This window comes from Squalius cephalus (genome assembly GCF_949319135.1).
Source record: "Squalius cephalus genome assembly, chromosome: 23".
Taxonomy (NCBI): domain Eukaryota; kingdom Metazoa; phylum Chordata; class Actinopteri; order Cypriniformes; family Leuciscidae; genus Squalius; species Squalius cephalus.
In genome coordinates this window covers 22707760-22722136 of record NC_137144.1, presented here as the reverse complement: position 1 = coordinate 22722136, position 14377 = coordinate 22707760, and the positions used below count along the sequence as shown (strand labels likewise).

Sequence of the window (14377 nt, the reverse complement as noted above, 5' to 3'; positions counted from 1 at the left end):
GAATGCATGACAAATTATAACAATGAAAACATCACAGGCGAGAACTGGATGCACGATCAAATAGTGTCGTGCAATACATCTTTCGGACTCTTCTGTTCAAACAAAGAAAATTACCCTAAAATATGCAATAATCATCTAATACGTGTGTGTTGCACTGGAACAACAACTACTACTGTAACATCACCATCTACAACAACAGAAACATCCACTGCTACCTCTACAACTATTACAGTGACGACCACAACTCCTACAATACCTACTACTACTACTACTACTGTAACACCACCATCTACAACAACAGAAACACCATCTACTACTACTGTAACACCACCATCTACAACAACAGAAACGTCTACCACTACCTCTACGGTCACAACCACAACTCCTAAAATACCTACTACTACTACTACTACTGTAACACCACCATCTACAACTACTGTAACACCACCATCTACAACAACAGGAACATCTACCACTACCTCTACGGTCACAACCACAACTCCTACAATACCTACTACCACTACGACTGTAACATCACCATCTACAACAACGGAAACACCACCACCACCACCACATGCTTGTAATTGGTCAGAATGGATTGACAACAGCCAACCTGACCCAAGTCCCAGAGGAAAGGAAATTGAATTAATCAGTACATTGTGGAATTTGCATTATATATCCTGTGAGAATCCATCTGAAATTGAATGCATGACAAATTATAACAATGAAAACATCACAGGCGAGAACTGGATGCACGATCAAATAGTGTCGTGCAATACATCTTTCGGACTCTTCTGTTCAAACAAAGAAAATTACCCTAAAATATGCAATAATCATCTAATACGTGTGTGTTGCACTGGAACAACAACTACTACTGTAACATCACCATCTACAACAACAGAAACATCCACTGCTACCTCTACAACTATTACAGTGACGACCACAACTCCTACAATACCTACTACTACTACTACTACTGTAACACCACCATCTACAACAACAGAAACACCATCTACTACTACTGTAACACCACCATCTACAACAACAGAAACATCTACCACTACCTCTACGGTCACAACCACAACTCCTACAATACCTACTACTACTACTACTACTACTGTAACACCACCATCTACAACAACAGAAACACCATCTACAACTACTGTAACACCACCATCTACAACAACAGAAACACCATCTACAACTACTGTAACACCACCATCTACAACAACAGAAACATCTACCACTACCTCTACGCTCACAACCACAACTCCTACAATACCTACTACCACCTCGACTGTAACAACACCATCTACAACAACAGAAACATCCACTGCTACCTCTACAACTACTACAGTGACGACCACAACTCCTATAATACCTACTACTACTACTACTGTAACACCACCATCTACAACTACAACACCACCATCTACAACAACAGAAACACCATCTACAACTACTGTAACACCACCATCTACAACTAATCTAACACCACCATCTACAACAACGGAAACACCATTTACATCTACAACTACAACTACTCTAACACCACCATCTACAACAACAGAAACATCTACCACTACCTCCACGGTCACAACCACAACTCCTACAATACCTACTACCACTACGACTGTAACACCACCATCTACAACTACTGTAACAACACCATCTACAACAAAAAGAACATCTACCGCCACCTCTACAACTACTAGAGTCACAACCACTCCTACTCCTACACCATGTTACTGCACTTATAAAAATGTAAAATACCCAGCAGGTAAGTACTGCTTTTATGGCAGTTTTTTATTTTTATTTTATCTGTGCAGTCCATGTAAAGTTGCTAATCAGATTGATTTACAGTCACATTGAAGTTTACATGATTTTTATACAGTTTTGAAGTTTAAATTGTTGTTGTTTTTTTTGTCTCCTCTGCAAACCTTTCATTGTAATTACAGGGTCAACAATTTACCATCTACAGGAGGAGTGCTACACTACTTATTGCAACTCTTCTTGCCAAATTGTAAATCAGACTCAATTCGACAACCGCACGGTAAGAAGAGAGACTAAAAACAGTCTTAAGATAGTATTAAAGCCCCATTATGTAGGATTTCCGTTTTGGTCAAACAACGACCCCTAGAGTCGCTGTGGACTACTTGTATTTAACGTTACTGTCGTAAATACCACTCACGCAGCAGTCTCTTCACTCACTGATCCTGAGCCTGATGCCCCTTTATACCGGTCCCTGTTCAGTCGGATAGAAGCTGTAACGAGTGGAAATAAGGTGTGGCCCCTTTAAGAGCTGCGCGCGCCCTGTTTAACTTTATGCAGTCTGTATTGTATGTGCGCCTCGAACACACCATAAGCGGGTTGTTTCTGTTTGATGCTCATTCTTGTCCTATTTTTGTCTATCAAGTAATGCTGTGGACGGTAGAACGTGGTGTGACAGACAGTTACACGAGTTCGATTGGGGAATAAACACAACGCGTTACAAATCGTCGGACATCGAACAAGCACAGCTAGCCTCCGAAGATGTCTACTAATCCATCAACAAGAACGCCAGGTGCTTTTTAGCTCACACCAACGAGTGAAAGCTTGTCCGAGTGATATACAGTATAAGCAATATACTTACAAGTCCAACAGCATGCGAGGACGTTTTGGGGGAAGTGAGGTAGCCTATGCCGTAAAGCAGTCGAATTTTGTAGTTCTTTTTGAGCGCGGGTGTTACTACCCGAACCCCGAAGTTTAAAAGTAAGATTAAAGGAGAACTCGGCAACTCTAGTGAACTCTACTCACTTCTTCGCTGATTTTTCCTTTTGTTGTCGCATGTTTTCCCCACGAGCTCCCCCTACAGCTGTGGGGGGGCGTATATTTCACAACACGGTCGTAAAAAACTCACTTGCGGCGGCCTCCTCCCCCTCTCTACCGCTGCTCATGTGCGTTTGTTTTGATCGGAGCAAGCCAACTGTATCGTGTGGAGCTATGTCTACCGAGGTGGGTAATCTGGTAATACATCATACATGCATTATGTCGAATTGCCGTAAAGCAATTCGTGTTTTGCGCTCGTTCTCGTTCTCGTTCTCTCTTCTCACGAGACTTCCAATTTCTATCTTGCCGGGACGGTAGTCCCCAAGTTGCAAGGTTGGTTTTCCGCCTGGGAACGCTGGGGGGAGCGGGGAAAGTCACCAGTATCACCAGAACAGGTTGTTTAACCATCCAAATGAATTCTAGACAGTTTTATTAAGTTAAAAAAGTTACCAAGTTCTCCTTTAAAAACTATACAAACCCCGTCAGGCTATGGCAGACGCGTCATTCAACCTATTTTAAGTCGATGTACCATCACAAGCGTTTTGGAAATATATTATAAAGGTTGAAAAGTTACTTAGTGTTACTTTAAGAGCAGGCGCGCTCAACTCCCAAAATCATTTATGGGTGCGAGTAATAAAGACTAAAACATACTATTTGTTTATTATTTCAGTGTAATGTGTAAATAACTTATTACTGTACTCTTTTAAGAGTAGGTAAAAAAGACCTGAAATGAACTAGGATCCAGTTTTATTAATCTTTGTTTAAACAGTACATTTTTCTGAACTCTTTTATTTATAACAGACAAACGCATGCACTATCAAAACGTGCAAAGATGGAAAAGTCGTCATAGAGCCTGTACAATGTGAGCCAATAGTTGCAATACCCAATTGTGTTAATGAACTTGATCCTGTGAAGGTGTATTATAACAATGGCTGCTGCTATAAGTACGAGTGTCAATGTGAGTTTTTTTTTCTTCTTTTTTTTTCATTTTGTTCAAATTTAAAAGTGCTATCAAGAATTACATTGTTTTTGCAGTGCATTATATTTATCTCTGTTTTCTGATTCAACAGGTGCATGCGGTTCCTGGGGTGACCCTCATTATAGGACTTTTGATGGACAATATTATACTTTTCAAGGAAACTGCACTTATGTTTTGTTTGAAGAAATCATCCCAAAATACAATATCAGTGTCCATGCTAAAAACTATTATTGTGATACAAAAAATAATCTTGCTTGCCCTGAGTATGTGCTTGTGTATTATAAATCCTACGTAATCAAGCTGACAAGTAACAATAATAAAGTTGCCAATGTAAGTTTATTCAAACAAATTTGTTTACAAAAACTCAAGTCTCTTGAAAAAGTGTTTAAAACTAGATCTGCTCATCATAAATATTTCCCTTAGGTCTCTGTTAATGGTGTAATGAAGAAGCCAACATACATAAACGAAAGCATTATCATCACCACTACTGGCATGGAAACGACTCTGAACATCTCTGAAATCAAAACTTTAATTACAGTCAGTTATATGACCATCCAAATCAAACTCCCGTTCTCCTACTTCCATCATAATACTCGGGGACAATGTGGTGAGTACAGATCTATAGTTGTTTAATATCAGACTTTAAATATCATCAAAGATCAACATGCCTCAAGTGAAGCATAAAGTTGATAGAACTCATTTTAATTAGAAGACTACCTTCAGCAAGAAAAAAAAAATTCTTAAAAGAGTAGCTAAATTTAGGCTGAATATACACTAAAAAAAATAAGCTGTTGAATGAACTTAATTAAATTAAGGAAAACTTTTCCACGAAAATGAATTACATTTTTCCAACAAAATCTAATTTGTTTGAAATGATTTGTTGTAATCTTGTTGTATGAACTTAAATTAATTTAGTCATTCCTGCTAAGTTTTGTCAGGTTGACTACATTTAATTTTTGCCCTGCCTAACATCGCCACATTGTAATTTTATTTTATTTGACTCTACAGTTATTTCCAATGATAGGAGCTACTATTGTTCAGTTTAACTAAACCCACTTTTTACAGAGTAATATTGAATATTACTTTTACAGGTCTGCGAAAGAGGTTTAATGCATGTATAGACTAAGGCCCACAGCCCTAAACTAAACACAGTCGCCACTTTTCTGCATAATGGTAACAACAAAATTCAAAAACATTACAGAAAGTCCTCTAAGTTTCTAACATTAGTGAATATTAAACACTAACTTTAACTAACAACATCTTTCCATTTACAGAAAAACACATAAAATAACACTTTAATCCCTAAATTTACCCTCCTAATGCAGTCCCTTGCAAAGCATGCTGGGAACTACAGATCCACTGCCCAGTTAGTTGTCAACAAAAATGATTCATTTTTCACACACATAAATTAAGTAAACTTCAGTTTTAAATATATTAGGTTGATTGAACACAATTAAATTAAGTTGTGACAAAATATTAAACAATTGTGTTACTTTTGCTTATTTTAATTAATTAAATTTAACAAGAGGCAAAAATTCATTTTTTGAGTGTATATTGGTTGTTGTTGAATTGGTCAGTAAAGTAACTTCTCTATCCTGATTTATTGCAGCTGAAAATTATCCATCAAGGTACACAGTTTGGCTTGTGCTTCTGTTCATTAACTTTTTGAAATTCTGTTGTTCTGAAGGGGTTTGTGACAACAGCACTACAGATGACTGCAGACTCCCTAATGGAACAATCGACAAATCATGTGAGCATGCGGCACAGTTTTGGATGGTCCCCCCAGGATGTGAATTACCTCCACCTCCTCCTCCTCCTCCTCCTCCTCCACCTCTTCCTCCAGGATCACATACTCCTACTCCAGTACCACCTCCAACTGTCTGTGAAGTCATCAAGAGCAAGTAAGGCAAAGGACAAACAGAGTTGTTCGTAACAGAGTTTTCTATTAAAAGCGTTATTAAACAGAATTAAATCATGATGTTAATACAATTCGCATGTTTTTTTTACTTATGCTCTACTAAGATAAGTGAAATGTAATTTATTTGGGGCTCACAATTTTGCATTTTGTCAACAGTATGTTTAACAGCTGCCATAAAGGCGTTCCCTATCGGGACTATTATGAGGCATGTAAATATGATGTACTCAGATTGAAAAATGAGTCTGCTGCCTGTGCCAGTGTGGAGGCCTATGCACAGCTATGTGGCCAGACGTCTATCTGTGTGGAGTGGAGAAGCTCCCCTATCCTCGAAGGGCTATGTGGTAAACTCACAAATTCATTCACGATTGTAGTAACATTAATGTGTCTAATGTGTGTGTATACGTTTGATTGTACTTTCACTGTTGTAATTCATGATACTGAAATATTGGAACTGAAAGGGCCATGATTCTTGTCATTGATTTCTGTAACAGAATACAAGTGCCCCAATGACAAAGTCTACAAGGCATGCGGACCTAAAGTGGAAAAATCCTGCAGTACATCGTAATAATCCTTATCAGTCCATATCTATTATAATTGTATTTGTATTATACTACTATTGTTGTATTATAATTATAATACTGAATGCTCTGGTCTTTATCTTAAAAATTTCTACTTCTATTGTACTTTTCAACTAGGTACAATGCTATGTATGGGGAGAATGAATGTAAAGATTGTAACCAAACTGTAACAGAAGGTTGTTACTGTCCTGATGGCCAATATCGGGTTAATATGACATCAAGTCTGTGTACAACTTACTGCGGTAAGAAGTGTTACTTCGTCTACTTTCTCTGTTTGCTAGTTAAATGCACCTTTATCTCATATTTTTGATTGCTTTTGTTTTTGTTGCATCTATGTAGATTGCATTGACTCTAATGGATTACCTAGAAAGGTATGTCACTTGTGCCTTGCACAAAGAAACAATTGAGACAGCAGTACATGGTCTTAGAAACATCTTAGCTGTCAGGCCGTTGCTAGAGTTTCCAGGGCCCTGGTCCTGTTTATTGCTTCAGACCCTTTTGGCTGAAATCATTGTCCAGGGCCCTCATTCCCCCCTTTCCCCCCCTTACCAACAGCCCTGTTAGCTGTGGCCCTACCCCTGCGTATGACCAAACTTGAGGCATCTTAACTAATTTTAGTCAGAGAAGTCACACATTTTCAAAATAATTTGTAATCATAACTAACTAAAATTAATAAAACTAACTATCAACTATCTTCTCCTACAGCTTGGGGAGACATGGACAGATGAGTGTGAGATCCATAAATGCAGTACTTATGGCACGCTTTTGAAAGAGCCTTTAAAGTGTCCAACTACGGAGACCTGTGGTGACGGATACAAAAGCATAGTTATAAACTGCTGTCCAACTTGTGGTGAGTCATCAAGGATTGATCAAGAGTCAAAGACAGCTGATATAGGGTTTCCTCTTGATTCAAGATTTAAAAAATGTGTTTGACAGACATATAAATGTACATAGTCACTGATGAGAATCTTTTGAGCAGCAGTTTCAATACAGTTAAAGTTGTTTGTAATTGCTCACATGGTGCATGGGCAAGAACAACAGGGAATTCAAAACACACAAGCACTTAAAAGACATTTAAAATTAAACAAATGTTTCATCTGGTACGCTGCAGCCATATCTGGTCCGTACCTGGATGGGAGATCTTCTGGGAAATCTAGGTAGCTGCTGGAAGAGGTGTTAGTAAGGCAGACAGGGGGTGCTCACAACATTAACATAACTTCTGTGTGGGTCCTAAAGCCCCAGTATAGTGATGGGGAAACTATACTGTAAAACAGGCACTGTCCTTAAGATGAGATGTTAAACCGAGGACCTGAGTCTCTGTGGTCATTAAAACTACCATGGCATTTCTCGTAAAGAGTAGAGGTGTACTCTGGTGTCCTGGCCAAATTCCTTCCATTGGCCCTTATCAATCATGTCCTATAATAATAATAATAATAATAATTATAATAATCGTAATATTAATCCCCATCCATTGAATTGGCTCCATCACTCTCTCTGCTCGACCTATAGCTGGTGTGTGTTGAGCATACTAGCGTAGTTGCACTGTGGCTGTCCAGGTGAATGCCGCACACAGGTGGTGGGTGAGAAGAGACCCCCTGATATACCCTTTGGGTGTACAGCAGTACATAATAAAAGCTCTATATAAATACTTCCTTCACATAGTTTGAACCTGCTGGTGTCATCATAGACATCAAATAAGCATTTAACCACTTGATGTTTCTTCCACTTTGACCCAATAACATCCAAGAATCAAAGAAATGATTCAATACATTCAACAATATTAATATAAATATTCTTCACCTATTCAGTTTGTGATTTTGAGAAGTGTCTTGGGAAGAAATGTGATTTGGGATACGAGTTAGCATCAAATAGAACTGAAGACAGTTGCTGTCCACCCTGTGGTAAGTCTCAAATTTTCTTACTGATTCCTACTCAAATATCATTTGCTGTTTGCCAAAAAAACTTCTGTATTTTCCAAGAAAGCAAAAAAACACACACAAAAACACACACACACACACACACACACACACACACACACACACACACACACACACACACACACACACACACACACACACACACACACACACACACACTCACAAAAAAAACGTGTTTCTCTCATCATTTACTTTCCCTCGTGTTATTCCAAACCCGTATGACTGAGAGTTGTTAGAATTGTTAACAACCCATAACACATAACATGTGCCAATTGATGGAAAAGTGCATTCTTTCTTCTTCCGTGTTCCATAAAAGAATGAAGGTCATATGGGTTTTGGGATGATATGAGAGAGTAAATTCTATCAGAATTTCCATTTTTGGGTTAATTTTTTCTATAAGCAATTCACATTATTTTTTTTTTCTCTGTTTAGTGCCTAAAGACGTCTGTGTGTACAATAACACTGAATATAAGGTGAGCTGGGTTCATTTCATATTAATGAACTATTATAGATGGAAGACTGACTTAATCAAGCGAATGCATTAAAATGATCAGTTTCTTGTATTTGTTTTAATTTTTTTTACTTGATCAGTCTGTTCTGTTCTTCAATGGAGTCTATCTGTCTTTTGTCAGGTTGGAGAAGTCCACACTCATGAATGTGAAACTGTTACTTGCTATAAAATTAATGGCTCGATTGGGATTAAGAAGGACATCACAGAATGCGGTTCACATGTCTGTGATCCTGTAAGTAGAATCTCTAAATCTACACTGGTTCTGTTTCTACTTTGGCCGTTGCTTTCAAACAGTTTATTTTTATATTTCTTGTTTTCTTATCTGATAATCTTCTTTTTAACATCACCTCAGTACTGGTTAAAAAGTCTGTATAAAATTGTTTGTTTTTCACTCGAAGGGGTTTAAATATGAGAAAAAAGCTGGACAGTGCTGTGGAGAATGTACACAAGTGGCCTGTGTTTATGATGCACCAAACAACACCAGACAGACTCTCGAGGTACATTTAAAAACATTCTCAGACTTTTCTTCATTCTTTCAGTTCAGCAGACATTTAATCTATTCTGGTCTTCAATCTTCATGGTGTATATTTGTCTTTTGTTAGATTGGAGAAGTCCACAGTTACAAATGTGAAAAACTTACCTGTCGTGAAATCAATGGCTCACTTATGATTGACAGGCGCTCTGAGATGTGCTCTTACTTGAGTCAAAGTGACTGTGCTCCTGTAAGTAGAATTGAAATCCACACGACACACTTATTTTCTATATATTTTGTATGCCTGTCACTTTCTGATGCAATTTTTTTTTTCTGAATTAATTCTAAAGTGGAGATTTAGATTTGTTCACCAGCACACAACAGCAAACACAGCATGAGCCATTATATCATATTCATAGACAATTGATTCCTAAGAACAGGGGCTGGAAGCACAACAATCTTCTTAAGAAAAAAGAAAACTATGACATTATTAAACTATAAACTTGTTTTTTACACTTCAAGTGCTATGAATATGTGAAAAAAGAAGGAGAGTGCTGTGGATTATGTCAACAAAAATGCTGTATTTATGCTGCGCCAGACAACACCATACATACTCTCCAGGTACAGTGTAAAACATTCTCAATGTTTTCTTTATTCTTTCAGTTCATCAGATAAAGTATAGTATACAGTATAAGTATACATCCTCATTTAGCCTCTGTCTTTTTGTTTAGGATCGAGAGGGGTACAAGTTCAAATGTACGACTGGTTCCTGCAATAAAGTGAATGGCTCGTTTGTGATTGTGGAGAGCATTAAAAAATGCCCAGACTTTAATCCAGAGGACTGTGTGCCTGTAAGCTTGTCTTTTATGTTAACTGTTGCTTTCTGCTAGTGCTTAAGTTTGGATGTGTGGTTTTGAAGTACAGGATCACTGTTTTTCTTAACTTTCTTTTTCACATTTCTCCAGACTAAGGTCAATGCTCTCAAAACAATTAACACAGCCTAAGAGATACACCTAATTTAGCAAAACAATAGTTGCAGTTGGGTTTGTTTAGTATATCAAAGAGGGGAAAATTCAGGGGATGTCAAGTTATGGGATGTCAGGGGAGCCCTGTACATGACGTGTGAAAAATAATATATATGTATATCGTGGCCACTAATTAACAATGCGTTCCCACAACTTACTAATTCCTCAGCATGTTTTACTTGTTCATTACCTCGATTTACTAAATCGTGGCCACATTGTAATAATTTGTTCCCTAGTTTTATTTAAATAAAAAATGAGGGAACAAATTCATTTAACGTGTCCATGATTTACTAAAACGAGGGGACAAATTAAATTGTGGGAACAATTTCTTAACTCATGGCCACGATATATAAATTGGAAATTGGAATATATATTTTATATATATATATATATATATATATATATATATATATATATATATATATATATATATATATATAAATATTTTTTTTTTTTAAATATAAATAATTATTTATTTCTTCCCCACATATCATTTGCGGGGCTCCTTAGCACGATTGATAAAAAAAAAAAAAAAAAAAATCATACAACTTGTGTGCTTTATTCTAATTCTTCTTTATAGTGTGTGAGGAAAAGACCTACATTTCAGTTGTCAGTTTCAGCCATGGTCAACATTTACTTTCATTGTACTAAAAAGACCAGCTTTCTGCTATAAATAACAGCTTTTGTGTTTCATACAAGAAATAAAGTAAAACAGGGTGATTACAATATAATACAATAATTCTCTAGATGGCAGTGTTAACTGTTTGAACCTTAGATTCAATTTTTTTTTTTAAAGAAAACACTTTTTAGTATGAACATGTGAATGAAATGTTTAAATAGCGTTTTCTATTCTAATTTTTTTGTGTCTTTACAGGGAACAATACAATTTGACACAGATGGATGTTGCAAAATCTGTAAGATATTTTTATACTTAACACCCTGACTCAAACAATATTTTTTATGTTGAAATAATTGTGTCCACCTTTCACATCCAGATCATTTAACAGATGTTAAGTAAATCAAAAATTACATAATAGGCCCTAAAATGTAACGCATGTACTGTTCATGAGTCACAAGCTTACCTGCTTCCATTATCTCTCAGGTGAACACAGCAACTGTGTTCTTGAGAAGAACTTCACCCGTCTGCATGTCAATAATTGCACTTCCATTGATAATGTAGAAGTCACTTCCTGCACTGGCCACTGTGACACCAAATCAATGTGAGAGCATTACACACCTATTAATCACACACATTTTTCTTTTCTTTTTTCTTTCCAATTCTAAGATTAATTTTAAAGTCCTAGAGATATAGAGTAACTATACTGACATAGTTGGCATAATATTTTGTCAGACTTCCTTTCTGAAGACTTTGTAATAAACATAAAGTAATTTTTAAGTGTACCTTAGCATTCATGATACCGTATAATAGGATAAACTCACATCAAGCTGATCTACACTCATATGACTGGTGTTTTCTTGGAATCCTGCACAGGTATTCAATGGAAGAGAACATCATGAAGCACAGCTGTTCTTGCTGTCGAGAGGACAAAACCAGCAGTCGAGAGGTGAAGCTGAAGTGTGCCAATAGCATTGAGATCCCTCATAACTACACATATGTTGAGAGCTGCACATGCACTCCTACCGAGTGTGTGGACCAGAAGAACTCTGGATAAAAGATCCTGCTTGACTTCTGCTGATTTAAAGATGACTCAAAAATCTGTCAATAAAAAGCAACAATTTTAAAATATATAGCTGAAAATGACAATAACAATGATTTAAGCTAATTATTGATGTGCATTAATGGCTAAAATTATTTTGGCAAATATTGCACCACTTATTTTTCCTTTGAGGTTTGATCTATAGGGGTATTAGTTAACTCTAAGAATAATCTATTTAGTGGGTTCTTGAAGGGGGCATTTTTGTATTCTTTAGACTCTCTGGTAATGCATGATATAATGATGTACTGTACTTTTCCTTCCAATGAAATGAATTAAAATCACAATAAAGCATAATAAAGAGCATCAATTACAGTCCCCTGGATTTTTCTCAGAAAAGTGCCAGTGAATGCACTGAAAAAAAAAAAAACACACACACCAACACTTCTAATCCAAATCTCTCACAATGATGAAATTACAAAGACTCTACATGTTTTAAGATGAAATTTAAAATTTACTTTCCTTTTTACAGGATATTTGTAAAAATAATAATAATAACATTTTATGCTAAACATATATGAAATGATCAGTTTATGCTACATATGAAAATGCCTACAGGGGAGGGGAAAAATGATAATTTAGCCTACCTCTTTATTAACAAAATATGAATCACCTACGTGTGCACACGTAACAACATCCGATCTCATGTCAACAACACGCATGCATTGTGGCTCTCCTGAACGCGCATTGGAGATTAAAGTTTTGTAAATAAATTGGTAAAATTGAGGTTAAACCTCTGGAGTCACATAAATGGATTACGTTTAATGATGCCTTTACTGCCTTTCTGGGGCTTGAAAGTGGTAGTTGTGTAGCTGTCAATGGAAGGACAGAAAGCTCTCATCAGAAAGATATTCATTTGTGTTCCGAAGGTGAACAAAAGTCTTACGGGTTTTGAACAACATGAGGGTGAGTCAATTGTGACAGAATTTTCATTTTTGGTTGAACTATCCCTTTAACATCGCACCATTTGCATTTGAATGAAACGAAAGGGAGAGAAGAGTGTGATACAAAAGACACGAATGTACACTGGTTTCAGTTCAACAAAACAAACGAACGGGACGGAAGCAAAAGGTACCAATCTGGTTAATATCTCTTTCATTAATTGATGAATGACCTAAAAACAGAATCTTAAATATTTCTTATATTTCTCATTTTCAGGTTTCATTTGTGGTTTCAGACTTTTGAACCCCACAGTATATATTATATAATGTAATGTTAATAATTTCTCTAAGCCTACATATTACATTCAGAATTTGATATGGATTGTAAATTGTAGTAAATTGGTCAAATCTAAAGTTTTGTCCTCAACTCAATGGTCAGAATTTACACTTTCCCAGGAATTACTCTTGAACTGACTTGAACTCAGCACTTCTGATTAACGAGTCAATGTACTGCAGTCTTGACTCACAGTACATACGCAACATTCATGTCAAATGAGGCAGTGTCAATAGAAACTCACAGCACTACAGCAGTGTTGGTTTATCTAATCAATAGTATATGTTTGTCCCTCCCTTTGCCAACAATGTGCCCTGTTTCATGTAAGGATATTTCTGAAGAGCAGCTGTTTCTTCTTGTCAACACTTGAGTTTGCGGTGCCACAAAAAGGTGGAGCCATCGTCCTATGGGGTGAGATTTCGGTCACAATTCTGCGCGCGCAAGATCACATTTTGAGCGTGCAAAAGGGCATTTCGCACGCGCGTGAACTGAGTTTTGCGGAGAAATGTTCGTCTCGCAGATAAGAAAATATTGCGAGCGAACGAAAATTAATTTTGCATTTAAAATAAGTATTTGGATGTGCGCGGATGTTCTCTTTCGCGTGTGCAAAGTTTCACTTTCTTGCTCCTTTCATACCAGCCGTGAGCGCTCTCTAAGCCCAGACGGCTCGCTTGCTCAACACAACCCAGCGTTACAATATGCCATAATTCCAGCCAATCAGAGATAAGACTGCTAAATTCTGATTGGCTGGCTTGATAACCAATCACAAGACTCCCTGCATCACCGACTGCGGAAGAGAACTAGTGCAGTTGAGTTTATTATTTATGAAAAATATTCAAAAACTTCACTGTAATTCAATGTATTGTTGGCAAATTCAGTTCACACATCACCGCTGTCCTGATGGTTATACTACAAGACTTATTTTGTATAAATATCGTTTTGCGTATTTTTTACGATTATTATTTATGAAAAATATTCAAAAACTTCACTGTAATTCACTGGCAAATTCAGTTCACACATCACTGCTGTCCTGAAGGTTATACAACAACACTTATTTTGATAAAATATATATTTTAAATTGTATATACAATTGTACTGTAAATGTATAATTTTTATGATTTTTATGAAAAATATTCAATAACTTTACTGTAATTCACTGTATTGTTGCCAAATTCAGTTCACACATCACTGATGTCCTGATGGTTATACTACAACACTT

The 14377-nt window shown here is 36.7% G+C and overlaps 1 protein-coding gene across 1 annotated transcript in view; it reads left to right on the top strand.

Moving 5' to 3' along the window:
- LOC307150861 (mucin-5AC-like) overlaps positions 1–12251 on the top strand; it is a 12371-nt gene extending 120 nt beyond the window's left edge. The window contains exons 1-21 of the mRNA XM_079858448.1: positions 1–1780; positions 1959–2053; positions 3610–3766; positions 3879–4117; positions 4211–4394; positions 5475–5688; positions 5862–6046; positions 6197–6266; positions 6401–6525; positions 6623–6654; positions 6989–7133; positions 8092–8184; positions 8653–8693; positions 8853–8963; positions 9130–9228; positions 9334–9453; positions 9726–9824; positions 9935–10054; positions 11103–11142; positions 11331–11448; positions 11721–12251. The exon at positions 1–1780 is cut by the window's left edge and continues 120 nt beyond it. Of these exons, the coding sequence (XP_079714574.1) occupies positions 7–1780; positions 1959–2053; positions 3610–3766; positions 3879–4117; positions 4211–4394; positions 5475–5688; positions 5862–6046; positions 6197–6266; positions 6401–6525; positions 6623–6654; positions 6989–7133; positions 8092–8184; positions 8653–8693; positions 8853–8963; positions 9130–9228; positions 9334–9453; positions 9726–9824; positions 9935–10054; positions 11103–11142; positions 11331–11448; positions 11721–11901 (4242 nt within the window). The 5' untranslated portion in view covers positions 1–6 and the 3' untranslated portion in view covers positions 11902–12251. The remainder of the gene's footprint in view (positions 1781–1958; positions 2054–3609; positions 3767–3878; positions 4118–4210; positions 4395–5474; positions 5689–5861; positions 6047–6196; positions 6267–6400; positions 6526–6622; positions 6655–6988; positions 7134–8091; positions 8185–8652; positions 8694–8852; positions 8964–9129; positions 9229–9333; positions 9454–9725; positions 9825–9934; positions 10055–11102; positions 11143–11330; positions 11449–11720) is intronic.
- The last annotated feature ends 2126 nt before the right edge of the window (positions 12252–14377 follow it).